The following is a 20,512-nucleotide window of genomic DNA, read 5'->3' as shown; positions in this document are numbered from 1 at the left end:
GACTACAGTACTGGCCACAGAAATCCAACCTCATGAATAAAATTGCACCGGGCGCTGTGCAGCCCTAGCACTACACATACTGATCTGTACAATCGAACGCGGCGCTGCTTTATTGTGAGGTTGGATTTCTCTGGCCAGAACTGCACTTCGCGTGGAGTGCGATCAAAACTTACACAGATGTGTCACTCCACACAACACCCTTAATAAGTAAACAAACCTGTGGCATTCGCATAAGCAGAAACACACATGCTTGCACTACTTCTAGTCCTTGAGTCCTGGATCTTGAACAAGCGCCCCGGAAATAAACAGTTCTCCCTTGTACGTCCTGTGTGCCAGACACACCCGTGAGTTACGTAAATCTTCAGGATTCTCAATTTCTCAGACATAATTCATTCAAACACTTTGCCAAAACAAATTTCTCCAAAGGCTGCTGACTTTCATGCGATGGCCTTTCCAAAACCTCATATCACTCACCAGATAGTTGTTGAATCCTGTGGCGCGGCATGCAAGATGGACAAACGCCACCGCTTGAATGACACGTGTATGCAGGCTGCGAATACCGAATGCTACGTTTCAACAGCCCAAGATCACGAGCACATCGCGGCGTATCGATCCAGAAATCACGATTCCAAAAGTTTGATTCCAGAGCAATGTCATCCTCCTTGTGCTAGCTAGCAGCCGAAGCGGGTAGTGGATGTGATGACGTCTTTCACGTTTCTTTCTCTGCTTCAGAAGTAACAGTTTCGAGTCTGCTCTTCGATCTTTTCTGTTTCTGCTTTTTCGGCTCCTCGACTACGACTGTACGAGTTTCGACTTCGAGTTTCGGGCCAACGCCGCGGCCATCTCCCGGGCCGCCGCCCCCCCCCCCCCATACGTGGCCGTCAGAAGTTAAAATCTAACGACAAATAACGGCTTTGGATGCACTTATAGGGTCCAGTTTTTTTGTGACACGTTTCGGGGGTGGCTTTCACGATTGACAGTCTGTTCTGTAGTCTGTAGCGCATAGCTGCAACAGTGCAAGACAAGAGACTCGAGAGGGGTAGAATCTACCAGATCTACCGGTTCACTACAGATCACTGCGACACTGGGCACTCTTGCTAGCAGCTCACTGCTCAGTGTAGGGTTACTCCTCGCTCATCAGAGCGTCGGCCTGACTGGACGACTTCCAAAGAAGACCTCAATGTTCTGTCCTCTTGGGAATCTTTAGCATGGCGACGGCAGATTCTTGGCCTTGTCTATTTCCACCATGTATTCTCCCAATACCCTTCCTTGTGGCTTGTTGTCTCACTTCCAGCTACCCTCTTCCCAAAGCAGTCGTCACCCCTCATCCATAATTCTTCCTAAAGCTGGCACCTACTTTCGTAAATCAACCCTTTTTTCTTTGAGTGTTGCTTGGAATAAGCTTCCTGAAGATATTCGTTCACTCTTTACAACAGCGAAATTTAGTATTGCTGTTCGTCGGTATCATTCGCAATCTATGTTTTCTTTGAAAGGTATTCCTGACTTTTGTGTCTAGGCTATTATTAAACCAGTGGCGTAGTAACCACATGTATGATAATTTCAATAGTTTGTGTATACCGGTATGTAGTAGTAGTAGTAGTAGTAGAATTTATTATTTTGATAGGGAAGGCCCTACAGACGTTGCCGTCTTGTTACAGGGAATATGTCAGTTAAAGTAGTCCGCAATGCTGCTTTTCCAATTCTCATTATGATTAGCATGCAATGTACTACCCGAAGTTTTTTTTTTTTTTTTTTAATGTTTATTTGAATTCGGATAGCTTAACAGTACAGAAGTACAACTACAAAGAGTACCGAATAGAAGGCCCCAAAAAAAAAACAAAAAAAACAAAAACAGCAACACCAAGTTACTGATTATGCACATTGCTTGAAAGCAAATCACAACAATGATTAAGAGTTAAGCTGTCTTTTAGCCAAATAGCCAATTTGACGCGGAAATCTGCGATAGTAGTGCAGGACTTCAGGTCGTCTGGTAAATAATTCCAAACAAGAGCCGATTTACTTGAAAAGGACAGAAAGCCAGACATACATGTAGATCTATAGCGATTGATACTCATGTTATGAGTTGTAGAGCCGCGAGTAGTTCGGGTAGACGTACAGATGGGAAAGAGGGACTGCAAGCAAACAGCCGGCTTAATACAGTAACAGTGGAAAATGAATACAAGGAACAAAAATACTGATCGATATTGGAAAGAGGAAACATTGAGGTGGTGAAGAAGTGGCGTGATATTAGCTTGGGGTGATGCGCCACAAGCAACTCGTACAGCGCGCCGGTGGAGTGAGGCTAGCTTGTTTCTATTTTTAGCGGATATAAACGAAAGGTATACAGGGAGAGCATATTCTAGATCAGGCTGAATAACACCGACAACGAAAGTACGGCGGGCAAACAGGTTCATCTGGCGGAAAGATCGACGCAGTACACCGATCTTCCGTGAGGCTTTCCGGACGACATTGTTAATGTGTTGGTCAAAGGACAGCTTATTGTCAACAACGACTCCTAAGCATCTGGTGCTTTCCACTTCCCCTAGCGTAACATTTGACAAGGTGATTTGCAGTTGTTGCCTTTGTTGTTGTTGCTGACTCCCTGTGGCACGTTTGGGATGGATTTGCATGACAACGGTTTTGTCGGTATTTATCTGCATACCAATGGAGCCAAGGTGGTGGTTTAGTATCTCCAGTGCCGATGACAACTTGGCTTCGGAACGCGCCTTCGACGGATCACTAGAGTAGACTGTCTTGTCATCTGCGAACATCAGTAGTTTTGAACCCGCTGTCTCCGCAAGCCGGGGAAGGTCCCTCAGGTAGACATTAAAGAGGGTAGGGCCTAAAATACTTCCCTGAGGAACTCCTCGAGACACTGCAAGACTTGAAGACTGGCTGGCTTGCGTGACGACACGCTGAGATCTCCCGGCGAGGTACGACGCAAACCAACGCAGGGCGCTTGCATGAACACCCATGCCATGGAGCGCAACGAGTAACTGTTGATGCTGGACGCGATCAAACGCCTTGCTGAGGTCGACAAAGGCTACACTGGTAGTCTCTCCGCGGTCCTGGGCCAGTTTCCAATCATTTACAGCAAGTGTGAGCAGTTGTGTCGTGGAACGAGCTGGTCGGAACCCAAATTGGTGATCGTGGAGGTGATTTTCGATGGTCAAACTGTCACATACCTGATTTAGAACTAGGCGTTCCAGAGTCTTAGCCAGAATCGACGTGAGTGACACAGGACGATAGTTCGAAGGAGAAGTAGGATCGCCCTTACGGGATTTCAATATCGGCGTGACATTAGCCAACTTGAATTGTGTCGGGAACACAGCAGTGCACAAAGAGGTATTAAATATTAGGGTGAGTGAGAAGGCGATAACTGGTGCAAAGTACTGAATTTACTTCTTTTGTACTCTACATGTACATGTACATGTATATTCTAATGTATCTTCTACCTCTTCTCCCTTACGAACATACTTTCTCAATTTCCATACTTACATTATACATTAGGAGACTCCCTTCGATAGGCATCTATTTGCCTCTGGAGGATCCGTGAAATAAAAATCAATCAAAAAAAAGAGGAACTCTTGGAGAAAGTCGTACAAAAGAAGCTAGCCCAGTTTCTGGACATATCTGGTACCCTTCCCACAACTCAGTTTGCCTTCCGCGCAGGCCACTCAACGGAGGATGCCCTGGTACTTATGCTAAATCGTATTCTTATTGCACGGGACAAGCGTTTGTGTACTGGCATATGCCTTCATTATGTCAAAGGCATTCGACAAGGTTCGTCATGAACGGCTACTCCAGGACCTATTTGATATCGGCATAACAGGGACAGCCCTAAAGTGGTTTTTTCCTATCTGTCGGACCGTACTCAGCGTATCTGTATTGGACGGGATCAGAGTACCATTTCTGAACCATCCTGTGGCGTGCCACAAGGTTCTGTTCTGGGACCGATCCTTTTCAGTATCTACACCCGCGAAGTTCCAACCACAGCTAACCAGTCTTCATCGGTTCAATTTGCCGATGACATCGCGCTGATCAGCAGCAGCACATCCCTCGACACGGTATCTGCTACGCTATCGGCCCGGGCCTCTGTTTCTGCACTTGCTGACTGGTTGCAGACCCCGTGGTCTCATTTTGAATGCAGCCAAGAGCCAAGTGATCCCTGTATACCCCAACAGGCAGCCTCAGCAGCCCCAGCACACGATCAATGTAAACTTTCATGAAACGCCGATTCCTGTCGTTACTGCGGCCAGGTATCTTGGAGTGCTCCTCGACTCGGATCTGTCGTGGACGCCCCATGTTGATCGCTGCACCGCTCGACTGGCCCAGAGGCAGAGGATCGGAGCACTATGGAGGTTGCGTCGCTGCTTGACTCATCAGAGCCGAGTTCTCTACTTTAAAGCGATCATCATGTCTGACCTGATGTACGGATCCAATGCGTTTTCCCCACTTCTTACTGCCAACCGGATCGGCTACAAGTCATGCAGAATCGGGCGGCAAGGGCGGTTTTCGGACTCTCGCATCACACCTCCGCGCGCACCCCCCTGCTGAAATTGGACACCAACAGAGAATCCGAGATATTCAAGCAGAAGTTCATCGTTCTGGTCTGGAGGGCTCGGAATGGGCACGCAAGTTCTGATCTGCAAGCCCTCCTAGTTCCTTCGTCAGCTGGCCCAACTAGGTTGCACTCCACCATGGGTCTGCGCCAACCGCCAGTTTGCACCATGTACCAGGTTCGGCAAGGGTTGCCTCGCGTTCCGGGGCGCCCAGCTGTGGAACACCTTACCCAGCGATATACGTGCCATATCCACGCTCCGCCAGTTCCGCGCCAGCATGATCCCGCACACCCTTAGTACTTAGAGTACCAAACGTCCTGTTTGATGATCAGCTGGCTTAGTTTTCTCCACCTCTATCCTTATTACATCCCTCCCCAATTTCATTAATTCCTGCTTTCTATCTGCGTTCGCCACCTTTTCATTGGGCAGATCTGCCCGTTTGGTTTGCGAATTAAAATATACAACAACAACAACAACAACAACAACAACAACAACAACAACAACAACAACAACAACAACAACAACAACAACAACAACAACAACAACAACAACAACAACAACAACAACAACAACAACAACAACAACAACAACAACAGGATGTGATTGTCACATGTGACACGCCAACATGATCCCGCAACAGGATGTGATTGTCACATGTGACACGCCAACAATCAGGAAGACACAAGGAAAATTGCAGAATGGAGCTGTTATGAACACAATCATACGTACCTTTCGTTGCCTCTCCTCATAATGATAAATTCATAATAATCTTTATTTCAGGATTACCCAAAGGCAAAGCCTAGAGCCTTTGGGTAATCCTTGAAAGGCAATAAAATACAAATACAAACACCTATCGGGGATGGGGGGAGGGATAGGGGTGTGCGGATATTGCTCGAAAAGGTGGCAGATTCTGGTCGAAAAGCAGTGAAAATGGCAGAACCATACAAACCTTATGGCGGGCAATTCCTCGAATTCTGCTCCATTTCTTTTTCCACATACCAAACATGCATGAAACAGTTAACTTACTTACCAGAAAAAGTACCGAATTCTGCCAATTTTTCTGCCAGCATTATCCGCATATGCCTGGGGGGGGGGGGGGGTGGGGTAGGTTGAGAGGGGACTATTCTCCATTACTTTTGACAGGATGCTGAGGAGAGACACAGGTCGATAATTCGAAACAATTGACTCGGAGAACTTCTTGTTGATGGGGGACGCGTGGACTAGTTGCCAGGAAGCTGGCTGGACCCCTGCTCTGAAGCAGCAAGAGAACAAGCGAGCAGCAGGCTCTGCCAGCTCCCTGTGGTATTCCTTGAGGACTGTAGCTGATATGCCGTCGGGGCCAATGGCCTTGGGCGGATTCAGCGCTGCTAGTTGAAAACGGACATTGGCTGGAGGAATGTGGATGGGTGTGATCTGATGTGCAGAGGCATCAAGTTGCAACTGCTGGCTACATGTTGATATAGCTTTCAACTGCAGGATCACAACGTGAAGCAGCTTGGTAGAATGTGTATGTATGCGAAGTGTATCAAAGGAATGCATGCAGGGCGATAGTGCCGGTTCAAACCAAGGTTACAAAGGATAGAAAAATGAAATGTTTTTGCTATACAAAAACATAATAAATTATGCTCACGTCAAAATCGTATTGCAAAGACATTTCTATCAATGGACTCAGATGGAGAGCCAAGGTTTAATTTATACAAAAGAGAAAAACCAAGGAACAACAAGTTAGTTACGCTATACTGTCCACTAACACCACTAGTTACTAAACAATCAGCTCATGCGATAACATTACACGACACTGACCGACGGTACTGACGTTCTGCAACTAACTGGCTAACGGCTCTAGCACAACTTGGATGCGCACACCAGCAACCTTCCAACTTGGAAGGTTCTTAGTTATAGAAATAACATAAGGAGTGGTCGTGGTTTGACCGTATTGTCCAATGGTCTTGCCAGTATCGTCATCGACATGCTTGAACATCCGCCAACGTCCTTCACAGCTGAGACTTTCAGCTCGTGCTCATCTTGGTTGCGCTCACCTTCCACTCCTTTAATAATAATTATGTTATTTCTATAACTTAGAACTTTCCGAGTTGGAAGGCTGCTGGAGTGTGCATCCAAGATGTGCTAGAGCTGTTAGCCAGTTAGTTGTAGAACGTCAGTACCGTCGGTCAGTGTCTTTCTCTTTTGTATAAACATTCCTATCAGTTCGAACAACACACAATCATGACGACTTACATGTAGGTAAAACCAAAGCATAGCGATTGCTCCTGGAGTCCTGGGCTTTCAAGCCCTTTAGTTTTTTGATTAGTTTTAAATAGATTTTTGGTTGGAGGAAAGCAAATCAGCACACGAAGCACAGAAGCCATAATTTTTCGACTTGGCCTTTGATTTCATTACTCTTCAGGTCGAATACAATGTAGTAAGCAAATCCTTGCTTACTACCTTGTTAATCACCATTGTATTCGACCTGAAGAGTAATGGAGTGAAAGGCCTAGTCGAAAAATGATATGGCTTCTGTGCCTCGTGTGCTGATGATTATTTGTGTGTATCATTACTGAATATGCCCCCCCCCACCCCTCTCTCTCATTCACAGTTAAGTTACATGTACATGTACATGTATAGTGCAATTGGCTTTCAACATACTTGTACATGTAGCATGAATGTAGAACTAGAGTGTGTAACAATGGAAACCATTATGGCTTCTGTGCTTCGCGTGCTGATTTGCTTTCATCCAACCAAGAAACTAACCGTTCCTCATGCACAAACCTTTTTTTAACTTCATTTTCAGGTTTAGTTCTGTAAAAGTGAAATACGTACTACTACCGTAAGTACTGTGTTACTTTTTTACTGTCTTTTTACTTCTTTGGATTAGACTGTTTTCAATTTTTTTCTTTTTATTTCATCGTCATCCTTGTAAGTAATAGTTGTATCTTTGGTTTCCTTCCTTCTTTCCATGTCGTATTGTTTGAATAACCTGTTTTGACTACGACTACAGAGTCGCCTATAATTATAGGTCTGTCAAACAGTAACCATGGTAACCTCAAACCTAATCACATGTACATGACATTGTACAACTACGAGTATGCATGTATGGAAGACGAATGGCAGTTCGAAGGAGGGAGTACTGTAGTACAAAATCATTGACCTACTCCCTGCTTCGCAGCTGCCATCTCTTTCTTTGCAGTGATCATGGTGATCAGGTGACAATGATCACGTTGATACATGATGTCACGGAGCTTTCATCATTATTCAAAAACTGATGGCACCTTTTTTTCTCCTTCTGCACCAAACTAGTCTAGGGTCGACGGTCGGAGACTAGACTACGCTCTTCTACAGGCCGAGCACTAGTTCCGAGCCACAGACTGCAACAAGCTTGTCGGCCGTCTCCATCTCTGTCTCTGTCTCTCTATGTGAGTCCGAGACTCGGTGAAGAAAAAATGTCATTCCTCGGAGTTTGTCAGCTAGCGTTGCTCGCACTGTGCGTGCAGGGAGTAGTGATTGTGGCGCAAACACCTCGCCCCGAACAGTGCTCCGGCAAGGCTAATACACTGCCTGTGTGGACTGGAGAGCCACGCCTGATCAACAAGACCACCAATGGATCGCTGTACGTGGTCGGAGACGGCGAGGATCAGTTCCATGGTAAGGAAAAAGCTGCACGACGGTGAAAACTCCGTCACTGGCACTCCATTAGGCATTACGGAGACTCGCTCGGTTTAGGCTAAGGCCTGTGGAGAATCCATAGATACAAATACAGAAACAAAACAAATAAAGTCCCCGAAGCGATTAACAGTAGTAGCTACTAAGCCTAAGGCACATGCACTCCTTTGGTACATATATGTCTGTTATTGTGGTCTGTGTTTGGCCACTGACGTTGGCCAACAGACTGCAGCAGCTGCTCAGTGCAGTGTGAGAGCAAAACGGAGAGGCCCTGGGTGACTGGGGGCACTGAACAGAACAGTGTCACATCTGCGTCTGGGGGGGGGGGGGGGCATGGGAAACAGACGGAAATGAGTTTTGAAGCAACTATCCACGACTAACAAGATAGTAAGCAATCAGAAAGTGCGATAACAGGGCATAAAACTGAAATGTTACTGAGACATTCAACAACCTGAGGCACTTTCTAGCTGCTTATTATCTTGTTACAGTCGTGGATAGTTGCTTCACCACTCGTTTCCATGTCAGTTCTTCTATTTTTGATTATATTTATTGGCTCAGTATCCGAGTGAAATTCCTCAGACATTTCTCATTTTCACCCCCCCCCCCCCCTCTCTAACCAAATAATTCAATTGTGCACTTGTGTCAATGACTGTGTGCCCCGCCACCTTCAGTCCTGCACGTATACGGCACAGCGTACCAGATGGGTTATGCCCATGGACAGCTTCTGGGTCCACAGGCCAATGCCGTGGTGACGGGCTACTTGGCGTACGCCGAGGCACAGATCGGAGAGTACATCAAGTTCTTGCCCAAGAAGATGGCGGAGTGGATCGAGAGAGTCGGTCTGGAGGCAGCGCTGGATGCTACTGCCGTCATGACAAGGTGAGCGATCACGGGAAGAAGTTGTAGGTACGTGTGGCTGCATCATGTGTACCTACAGCATGGGCGCCAAAGAGCGAAGCGCCGAAGCACGGCCAGGCTAGAATTTCAACAATATTTAAGAACGGTTCAGGCTGGATTTTTGCAGATAAGAACGGAAGCCGTAATGTACACTATAATGTACGCTCAAAAGTATAAATGTCCGAGTATGTACATGCATGACTGTATCATCGAATAAGAACGAAACTGCTGCGTTCACTAAAATAAGAACGGGCCAGGCTAGAACCCTGACCCCCACGTTCTTCGGCGCCCGACAATACTGTATGCATGCAGCCACTGGGACATGGACTGGCTGATACGCGTGCGGCAAGCAGGGGTGTAGAACGCACCTTTGTAGCCACGGTAGCATCGTACACTCATAGTCGCCATGTTTTTTTAAACTTTTTGTTTCGTACCTATGACGACCGTTTGCTGGTGAGGTGACTAGAGCACATTGACCATACAAGAGCTATGTGCCTGGGAAGAAACGTAGATAGGGCCGGGTTGGAGGTAGACACAACAGGCATAATTATATTTTTATTGAACATTTTGATTTGCAGTTGTTTAACACATCTACCAGCGCATGTTTAGCGGGAAAATTCAGAGATTTCTGCACAGCCACATGTAGATATGCAAGAAGACGGACATATGCACACACACACACACACACACACACACACACACACACACACACACACACACACACACACACACACACACACACACACACACACACACACACACACACACACACACGCACACGTACATGCACGCCTGCTCGCACACACACACACACGCACGCACACACACACGTACATGCACGCCTGCTCGCACACACACACACACACACACACACACACACACACGTACATGCACGCCTGCTCGCACACACACACACACACACACACACACACACACACACACGTACATGCACGCCTGCTCGCACACACACACACACACACACACACACACACACACACACACACACACACACACACACACACACACACACACACACACACACACACACACACATCATCATCATCATCATGTACTCCCCCCCCCCCCCCCCCCCCTCCCTTCCCCACACACACACGTACACATACACACTCATTTAGCTAATCACGGTTTGACTTGTGTGTGTGTTGCCATCTTTACCACACCAGACCGTACACTCCAGAATATTTCTTCGAAGAGATGCACGGCCTGGCGGATGCTACAGGCATCGAATACAAGACTGTACTGCAGATGCACATGTTACCCGAGCTGATCAAAGCATCTTGTTCCATGATGGGTGCTTGGGGAGGTGCCCTCACGGATGCCACGGGTCTGTTACAGGTTAGTAACTATGGTGATGAGGTAGGCATTGATGATGTCAGGGTCACATACCGATTCTGTATGGGCATGTGCGCTGAAGTGGACCCAGCCAATATGTGTCATGTTAGGGAGAGTACGGTTGTGCTTGGTGAAATTCGACCCAAAGCGCATAGTTAGCGCCCTCAACTCGCACGGCCCTCGACGTCCTGGAAGTGGTACGTATGCAGCTGGACGAGCACATGTTCAAGTACAGATATGTAGTCAGAACCGGTCCTGGGCCACAGTTTTGCACTTCGGATGGGATTTCTGTTAGCATCGCAGGGTATACTTTAATGGGTTACACTGGCATACAGTGCACAGTGACTAGTAGACAGTTGAACCCAAAGCAGGGTTGCGTACAACAACGTAGCCATCATGCATATGTTGGAGATTGTGATTTCAACGGGTTCGACACAGGATGTGACGTTCTCCCGTTGCACCCTGCAGTGCCTGCACATTACAGGAAAGGGGGCAGGGGGCAGGGGGCAGGGGGCAGGGGCGTCGGAGGGTGTTTTAGGGTGTTACAGTCTACCACGTGAAGTACAGTTACAATATACATGTGGGGTTGGTGGGTGTTCTCTGACAAATTTCGAAATTTAGAGCCCAAATCAGTGCCTTTTATAAATTCACAGGGTACCCAGGGCAAAGAGTGGTGCAGTCTAAACCGTGGTGACCGCAACGTGTCCGCCGCCACTAGTCACTAGGCACTAGCCACTAGGCACTAGGCACTAGCCACTAGGCACTAGCCACTAGCCACTAGGCACTAGCCACTAGCCACTAGGCACTAGGCACCAGGCAAATGTTTTTCAACTCCATCTTCACAGTAATGTGTTGTCAATCAACAGACGAGCAGAAAGCTCCGTGTCGCCGTGCTGAGCACTCTTTGCACATGGCTGTGTGTTTGTGTGTGTGTGTGTGTGTTTATGTGTGTGTGTGTGTGTGTGTGTGTGTATGTGTGTGTGTGTGTGTGTGTGTGTATGTGTGTGGACATGTTTGCTTGCGCGTATGCATGCATGCCTGTATAATTATGTGCATGATCGTGTGCAGCTCAGAGCTCTTGACTTTGGCACGGACTCTATCCTGCAAGACTACCCGGTCGTGACGGTCTACCATCCGTCAGTCAACGGCCATGCGTTTGCCAGTGTAGGCTGGGCAGGCTTTCTCACAGGCATTGCGGGTATGTTAGACAGCATTATTGTTATCTTCTACGGGGCCATTCGGCATTGTTGATAATTTCACAGAAAGAGAAAGTTTGGCTACAACCCTTCCACCCTCACCACAGGTGGTCTCTGCTAGACAAGTGGTCTCTGCTAGACAAGTGGTCTCTGCTAGACAGGTGGTCTCTGCTAGACAGGTAGTCAGCTGATCACCAGTCTCTAAAGACAGATGGCTTCTCAAAATAGGTGGTGTTTTAAGACAGGTAATGTATCAAGACAGGTGTTCTGTCAAGACAGGTACTGGCAGTCAACAAGGCAGGTGCTCTCTCAAGACAGATGACCTCTGGAGACAATTGTCCTCTAAAGACAGACTTTCTCTCCAGTTCATTCTTGCTCAATGCAGGAGTGCAGGTGTCACTAACTATGTTACATGTAATCCCGTGTTCTGTCCCCTGCTTGTCGTGCCCCTGTGTTTACCAGGTATGTCGTCGGCAGGAATGGGAATCTCTGAGAAGGTTTCCGACATTCCGTTTGGCACTGAGTCCCGCTCGGGCATCCCCTTCAACCTTCTGATGCGTGACGTGCTGCAATTTGACACCAATATCGACCAAGCTACTAAGTACGGTGTTGTCTATTCTGCCTGTGTGTGTGTGTGTGTGTGTGTGTGTGTGTGTGTGTGTGTGTGTGTGTGTGTGTGTGTATCTTACTTTATGTGTGTGTTTGGGGGGGGGGGGGGGGTATGCGTGCGTGCGTGTGCGTCTTTGGGTCTTCAAATTGATTCGTTGAATATGGAATCCAGCGTCTAGCACACTGACCTGATTGAGAATTCTTACGGTTGAAATCACGTTATGACATCATTCTCACTTATTATTTATTAAATTTTCAATAAATACTTATTTGCACTAGTACTGTGCGAAGTAGCGTCGTGACAACAGCTGTATATGTATACTGCTCCATGCAAAGCGTATTGATGATGTCATTTTCTAGATTGCCACTCCATACAAAGCAGAGGGATGATGTAATGTGCTAGCTTGCCACTCCATACATCCTTACAAAGAATGTGTGATGAATTGATGATGTCATTTGCTGGTTTGCCACTCCATACAAAGAGCGAACAATGATATCACTGGCACAACCCCTGGGCAGTGGTGATATTTTAGCCGTCTCCGCTCTCACTACGTTTGAGAATTTGTCTGTGTGCATGTGGCTGTTTCTCAATGTCCTGTTCCGCCAGGCGAATAATGACTGCCCACCGCACCTGCTCTATTTGGCTGGGCGTCGGTGCCGGGGCCGGAGCGGAGAGAGACTTCCGAATTTTCCAGTACTCTGCCTCAACTGCAAAGGTATGCTAGCCAGTTTTATTAAGGTCTGCTATTACCAGGAGGCAGGGAGGGGAGGGGCAGGGGCGGATCCAAGGGGTTCCGTGGGTTAGGCAGAACCCCCTAAATTTAGCAAATATACCACTGCAAACTGCAAACTATAATCGGTATAGTGCATGTACATTTATCAGCTATTCAGTTTTGGCTAAACTGGACCCCCCCCCCCCCCCCCACTCCCCTGTACAGTTCTCTGGACTCCCCCCCCTGTAGAGTTCTCTGCCCTCCCCCCTTTGGAGTTCTCTGCCTCCCCCCTCCCCACTGTAGAGGTCTCTGGATCTGCCCCTGGGGATGTAAGTTGGTCATTCAAATGGAGAACAGCAGGAGGAGAAGGAGGAGGACAACTAGCAGTGAGCATTACATCGGCCATGTTCTGCGCTACGTGACGGGAACGGAAGATGAGACCTTGGACCACTCGCTTTGTCGGGCTTCCGTGGTACAGTTTCCACGTTGGTTTGAAGTCAAGACAACCATATTAAATTTGATTTTTGTGGGTGCGCGTACGTAAATGTATTATTCTAGTATACACACGTCTGTTATCCCGCATTGTACATGTGTACGTGTGTTCACGTGCCCCTCTACCCAGGTGTACACAGACAAGAACATCACGCTGGTGAACGAGACGCGTTTTAACCGGGAGCACTGCGACGACGTCTGCTACAACCAGTACACCATGACAGGTGAGAACACAGAAGAAAGAGAATATCATCACCAAAAGTACATAACCCCCAAGAGTGTGCAACTCTCACATACCCTGTGTCCCGACAGAATTTCAAGTTCACGTCATCATTCATGATGCAAGGCTCCTTGCCGTGACCAGTGATTCACAACATGTGTATGGGTGTCAACGCAGCACACGTCTTTCTTTGCAATAATTAATTTGCACAGGATCAGATAGGCTTTGGTCCACCGCCGGATCCGGATTCGTCTGATAATCCGTGTACAGTGCATTGCATCATAAAAATGACGTCAACTTGAAATTCTGTCGGGACAGCACCCATAGTCGAGTTGCACACTCTTGAGGGGTTATGTGAGCCAGCACATGCGAAAATCACCCTTAGTGACATATTTTCAGAAACTGAGATTTATTTTATTTATTTCACTCAACTCGTGGTTCATGACCAATTGGCACGTAAAGTGCGAGAGAGGGGTGATAGCCAACCACGGCAAGAAAAGAAAAGAAAGGAATATAGAAAAAGAGAAGAAAGAAGGATAGATAAGAATCCAGCAATGAGATCCTATCGTACTACAGAGATGACAGTGGATAAAGGCAGATGGATTTATGCAGAATTCAATGCAAAAAATGTTTGAAAAAATCTTGAGTAAAACTTGAGTTACGGGTCTTAGAAGATAGAGCATTTTACCTGATATATTGCACATCACACGAAAACAGAGAATGTTTGAAGTGCGTTTTCTCAGTTTGAAGTGCGTGTCACTAAGGTCGATTTTCGCGTGCGCTGGCTCATGTACTCTTATCATCACCCAGTGTGCTTTGAGTGCTCAAGTCGTGTATTGTACACAACAACAGTGGAACGAATCTAGTTTATAGCAAGTCTGAGTTTCATGTTCAGACTCAGTGTAGTTATCACGCGACTGTTGACTGATAATTGCACTGAGTATGATCATGAAACTCAGATTTGCCATGAACTAGCCTGTCTCCACTGTAGTGCTGTGTGTGAGAGGTGGGACCATGCACATGTAGATCGCCGGTGGGCATTCCTGTCCTGGACATATCACGGGTTGATTGGATAGCGCATTTCTCCATCTACATCGGTTCCGACGGCCCTGCATGTTCAGCGTACTCACGGCAGAAACAGTGTAACCCATCTCCAAACACTCCTGCTCTAAACCAGATGTTGAGTTTATAATAACTATCAGACACGGACATCTTGGAGTTACGGTCACTGCTGGTCCACTGTTCTGCTGCTAGTTTCCCATTTCCTTTAAAAACACTCAGGCGTATAATATGCATTCTGTCTGCTCTGTATACTTTACCCCCCCCTCCCCTCCATCTTTCTCTCTCTCTCTCCCTTTCTGTCTTTCTCTTTCTGTCGCTGTCCTTCTGACAGATGTTCTGTATTGGGGCGTGCACCTCGGATGTTGGAATGAGGTAAGGATGGTGTATTGGTGCTGGTTTATGCATACAAAGTAGAATTTCTGTCAGGAGTACTTTTTTGTTCATGGTGGCTATTCTCATGATCCACGATGGCCATGACACCGCAACAGTGCACATATGCATGGACAACGCATATTGAACCAGCGGAAGACAAAAATTCAAGCAATTCCTCTCTTGCTCAAGTCTTTTCATTTTTCATCTGTCGTTCTGAATAGAGGTAACCGTCGAAATGTAGCACCTTTGGAACTCATTTCAAGCAGGGATTCATTGACGCTGCCAAGGAAGTAGGCAATCGAGATACTGCTGGGCTGTGATTGATGTGTCCATGGTTCACTATTGGCGAAAAGAATAGCCAAAGCTGTCAGCGATGAACCAAACGAGGGATGCAGCCTAAACATGGCATGCATGTAGGGTAACCGTGTGTATTTCTTGACAGCAAGTCTGGCTTAGGCTCACATACTCCAGTGCGACTCATACTCCAGTGCGGCTCATACTCCAGTCCAATCCAGCATATGATCTATAACCTTTGTTAAAGTGAGTACGGTATTCTTCCATACCGGTATGGAAGAATACCGTACTCACTTTAACAAAGGTTATAGATCATATGCTGGATTGGAACCTATAACCCCCCCCCCCCCTTCCTTCCTCGGGGATTATTGTGGAAAGAAAGGTGTGACTTATACAATTACAGTAAGATCGGGCGCCGAAGAACACCTTGCCGAAGAACACCCAGGCTGGAAAACCGGCAAAATTTAAGAACAGTCCAGGCTAGAATTATCAGATTTAAGAACACTTTTAAAATTTTCATACATGTACTTACACGAAGTTGCGAATTTACACGTAGATCTACATTGTACATGTATGGGAGGTGAGTACATGTCATGTACACGTGTAAACAGTAACTGCTACATGTACAGTCATTCCCATTTACGACACCCACTAGTTTAGAAGTACTACATAGTCATTGCACTACATGTACATGTACATGTACATGACAAACGTCATGACGTCACTCGACTCGCCGCGCGCGTACGCGTGTGAATAAGAACGGTCTGGCTAGAATCAAAATTTTAAGAACTTTCCTAGGCTGCGCTCGAGCCCCTGCGTTCTTCGGCGCCCGATCTTACTGTACACTCGCACCTCGTTTATCCAAGCGGTCCAGGACCGGGTACTGCCCGTAACTTTGAAACGTCCGTAACTCCAAATCACAAACATTTTGATGGGGAAGGCCATAGATATGGCATACGACGACGTCACCATTTCAACAAAAAGTGACAATAGAGTAGTAACATATCTACTCAGGATGCTCGCTGAAAGGAGGTCCGGTAGACACTAGGATAACTGAGGTATGGGTGTACTGCAAGACCAGTAATGTTAACGAACATTCAATTCTAACGATTTTACGAATTCAATAAAATTTAGAAAGGAAAAGGACATATGGTTACGAGTTTAAGAGTAACTGTCCATCACTGTAACTGGATACTATATACTTAACTCGTATCCATATGTCCTTTTCCTTTCTATATTTATTTATGGCTCAACATCCGAGTTTCAATAAAATTTGTTAACATTTGAAGTCGTTATGTAGAAAACGATATGTACATGTACAGTCATTTGCCGGTTTTGAGACGGAATTCGTTAGAATTTCACCTTGCTAACCCACAAAAATCCGGAGATCGTTTAAAACACTTTAATTCCCGTAGCTATGCAGAAGACTAGAGTGAAGTAACGTCTGGCGCTAGCCAGGGTCCACACAGCTTTAATTTGGTGTTTGTTTGTGTGTTTGTTTGTTTGTGTCACGCCTGGCGCTATCCGTATCTGACGGCAAAAAGAATTTATAACATAAAATAATAATAATAATATTCGCGGATCCGCGTTAGCATCACTTAAATGTTCAGAAACACACAAGCTATAGCCTTCGCTTCCGCAGGCCACCACTATTTATAACATCCCTATGCTTTTTTTTGTCTAGGTCATCAAGGCAAAAAAGCATAGCGTAGGGCCTGAGCTTCCAAGCTCTCTCGTTGCCGTTAAAATATCTGGTCTTACAGTACATGTAACATGTATTTGGAAGCAATGTGATACCGAACCTTCTGGCACCGTAGACATAGGCACTGGTCACCTTCACCAGATACACTACTGTGTCTTCAAGGCCGCTGATTGGCTATTGGCATAGCTACGGTCACATGACATGCCGCCAAGGGAGATTGCGTCACGGTTGCCGTCGTTCCTCTGCTTACAGGTGCTGCGGGAGAACCACGGTCGGATCACACCGGAGCTCATCATCAACATGGGTGGTCGTGTGAAGACAGGAGATCTCCTTAGCGTCGTCTATGATTTACACGTAGGTTTCCTGCTACATCGATAGCCGTTGCTCTCCTTGTTCAATCTTTGTGGCACGTCATGTTTGTGGCAATGTTTCCTTCTAATACATGTCGGCCTTTTCTGTAAATAGTATATTATTATTATTATTATTCCACAATCACGATTACATAGAGCCAATACGCATGTGATGCGGGCGATTTTAACCAGCCATGGTGGGGAAAACTGAGAAAAAGAAGGAGAAAACAAAAGAAAACAAAAGGAGTACTGAAGGAACCTGGAAAATACATAAATATGCAGTGTTACCAACTGCTTCTACCTGGAAAGCGTGCAACCAGATCTCATTTTGCGGAATATTTTGCTCTGTTGCGTACTCCAACCATTTTTTTTGGTATCCCCTCATCCAAATGTTCCACATTTTTTCGGTCATTTTCGTTCGAGTTTTTGATGAATTGCCGCAAGGGCGGAATGATTTCCAGCATAAACATATTCGTAATACTTATTATAAGGTCACCTAGAGACACGGCAATCTCATCAGTAATTACTTTCGTCGCCAAGCTGTCTCGAACAACCGGGCCAAACGATTCCAAACTGGTATTGCCAGCTACTACTCGAGCATTCTTTTTGTGGGTTTGATTATCCACGTGCCTGGTGACATCGTTGAATCCACCATGGGAGACGCTAAAATCGATGTTGCAGTATTTACAGAAAGCAAAGTGAATGCCCTTCTTCTTACTCGCAGCAATTCCAGGTGGCAACACCCATGTCGCCTTGAATTGGGCAAGGGACTTCGGTTTCTTCTTCGCCCCCACAAGCGGCCGAAGGTCAGAAGCAGAATCCGGGTCAGAATCCGCCATAGTCACTATAATTATGATAATCGTCAAATGAAATCCAACATTGAAAGTGAAGTGAACCGCTCAACTGATGTCAACAGTCAACTTGTGAAAATCGACCTGCGCACCACGAGGAAACAAAACAAAAAATAATCATGAAAATGTCAAACGTGTATCACGGATTGCGCCGTTGATCGACGCGTCCCAGATCTGATAAAGTCGCGGCGCACTCTGGAGAGTTACGTAGATCCAGGGACCAGCTTCTACTCTGTATACTACCGAATCTGCCGTTCTTGGTGCTACCGTATTTTTTGGATTTTCCGGGAGAATCTGGATCATTTCCGTGCTGCGGACAAATGGCTGTATTTCCGTAAAAATACGGACAAATACGGGCGGTTGGTAACACTGAATATGTGGCCAGGTCTTTGCAAACTGTGTGTTGAATTGACTAGCGATGCACGTTCTTTTTCTAGCACTAATCCCTTGTGTGTTGTGCTCATGTACACATACACATACTCACACCTATACATACACACGTACACACACACACGTTCACACACACACACGTACACACACGTACACACACGCACACACACGCACACACATACACATCCACGCACACATGCACACACACACACACACACACACACACACACACACACACACACACACACATTGATTCACAGGGCTTGAACATGTACGTATCAAATGCAAAGGGCAGCAAGGAGACCGGAGATCTGAACGCATATGACCGTAGGTTCGTCAAACTCGACGCCGCCAAGCTGTTTGCCCAGGCACGCCGTTAGAGAGCTGATCTAGACTGCTAGCCTGGCCGCCGTGATTGTCAGCGGAATATTTATACATAGCTGCGTGGAAAACAGATGCAATATTCATCAGCATTCCTCTCTCTCTCACACACTCAGTGCGTGTGTGTGGGTCTCTCTCTCTCTCTCTCTCTCTCTCTCTCTCTCTCTCTCTCTCTCTCTCCCTCTCTCTCTCTCCCTACGTCCCTCTTTGTCGAAGGATACTAGCAATTTGTGCATTCTTTGTTTTCCATCAGTTAGTTTTCTGTTTTTACCAGCTATTGATTATCGACTGACATTTTACGAATCAGTAATTTACACTGCTAGCTATTTGTTGGTATTGGTTTTCTGATCATTCCAAATCAAGCGAACGTGCAAATTGAAAAATTCACAATTTTGCCCTCAGAGGAAGGTGAAGGTACTGTCTGTTTCGCCATGCAATAGCTAGATTCTCTTTGTAGGAGCGTTGGCCTGGTGCATGGTGTGCTTTGTAAATTTTCATGAGTTTGACACAATTTCCTATGGCTTTAATACTTGGAAGTATTTTCATTCTATTTTTTATTTTTAGCAATAAATTATTTTTCCTTTTGCCGACTGCAATTATTATCGGTTATGGGGATTTACTCTCTGATATCAAAAGCCCGAAAGGCGATATTTGGATGTATATTTTTTATCATTTTGGGATTGCAGCCTTCGCTGACTGTTATGATGGTGTTGGTAACGCTGTGCTAAAGAGATGATTTTTAAAAGTTTGGCTTCCACGGAGCCTCTCTATGTCGAGATATGATCACGTTGCAACGTTGGATAAGTTTATTTACCCCTGAAAAAATATTTCTGAGGATTTTAAATTTGGTCAATGTGAATCGGATGGTATTATATTTATGGAGAAAGTCTTATGGTGTAGATCTACTGGGTATTGTGTGTGCGTGTGTGTGTGTGTGTGTGTGTGTGTGTGTGTGTGTGTGTGTGTGTGTGTGTGTGTGTGTGTGTGTGTGTGTGTTTAACCTCTATCTGGCTCTGGTGGTTGAACGTTGGCGGTCTGTTCTCGCTGATCGTGACCCGGACATTGGCATCCAATTTCACTATCGCTTGGAGGCCAGTTATTCAACCCGGCACGACGAACCCGTACCTATCAGCAGACCGCTGTTGTTGATGTTGAGTATGCGGACGATGCAAACTTTGTAGTTGGTTCGCGGGAGCATGCTGTGTTGGCTTTGACGGCGTTCCAGGATGTTTCTGCTGAATTTGGCCTCACTGTGAGTATACCCAAGACCAAATTTATGGTGGCTGGTGTTGGTGTTACTTCAGTCGACACTGCTGGCATTCCGCTTCATGGACAGGTGGTGGAAAATGTTTCCTCCTTCGTTTATCTGGGTTCTGTCATCACTCCGGATGCACGTTCTGCAGGAGAC

General features: G+C 46.3%; 2 protein-coding genes across 2 annotated transcripts in view; one reads left to right on the top strand and one right to left on the bottom strand.

The window, feature by feature from the left end:
• The window catches only part of LOC135821382 (uncharacterized), a 23,368-nt gene extending 22,596 nt beyond the window's left edge, over positions 1 to 772 (bottom strand). Inside the window, exon 1 of the mRNA XM_065334454.1 lies at positions 475 to 772. The gene's annotated coding sequence lies outside the window, so the exon portion shown is untranslated. The remainder of the gene's footprint in view (positions 1 to 474) is intronic.
• Positions 773 to 7,836: 7,064 nt separating this feature from the next.
• Positions 7,837 to 20,003, top strand: LOC135821381 (protein dcd1A-like). The gene is made up of 10 exons (XM_065334453.1): positions 7,837 to 8,204; positions 8,894 to 9,101; positions 10,304 to 10,475; positions 11,541 to 11,670; positions 12,131 to 12,269; positions 12,885 to 12,993; positions 13,613 to 13,706; positions 15,096 to 15,136; positions 17,385 to 17,486; positions 18,984 to 20,003. Exons 1-10 carry the CDS (start codon positions 8,003 to 8,005, stop codon positions 19,101 to 19,103), a joined length of 1,317 nt encoding a protein of 438 aa, XP_065190525.1. The 5' UTR covers positions 7,837 to 8,002; the 3' UTR covers positions 19,104 to 20,003.
• The last annotated feature ends 509 nt before the right edge of the window (positions 20,004 to 20,512 follow it).

This window comes from Sycon ciliatum, chromosome 7 (genome assembly GCF_964019385.1).
Source record: "Sycon ciliatum chromosome 7, ocSycCili1.1, whole genome shotgun sequence".
NCBI classification, from domain to species: Eukaryota; Metazoa; Porifera; class Calcarea; order Leucosolenida; family Sycettidae; genus Sycon; species Sycon ciliatum.
Note: the sequence above shows the minus strand (reverse complement) of the source record. Positions and strands in the feature narration are given on the sequence as shown.

Excerpts from the sequence above, each read along its gene's own strand:
- LOC135821381 (XM_065334453.1), top strand. The coding sequence starts at position 8,003 with ATGTCATTCCTCGGAGTTTGTCAGCTAGCGTTGCTCGCACTGTGCGTG. Across the intron at positions 12,994-13,612 it reads ACTCTGCCTCAACTGCAAAG|GTGTACACAGACAAGAACAT; the intron begins GTATGCTAGCCA and ends CCCTCTACCCAG. Across the intron at positions 13,707-15,095 it reads CAACCAGTACACCATGACAG|ATGTTCTGTATTGGGGCGTG; the intron begins GTGAGAACACAG and ends TCCTTCTGACAG.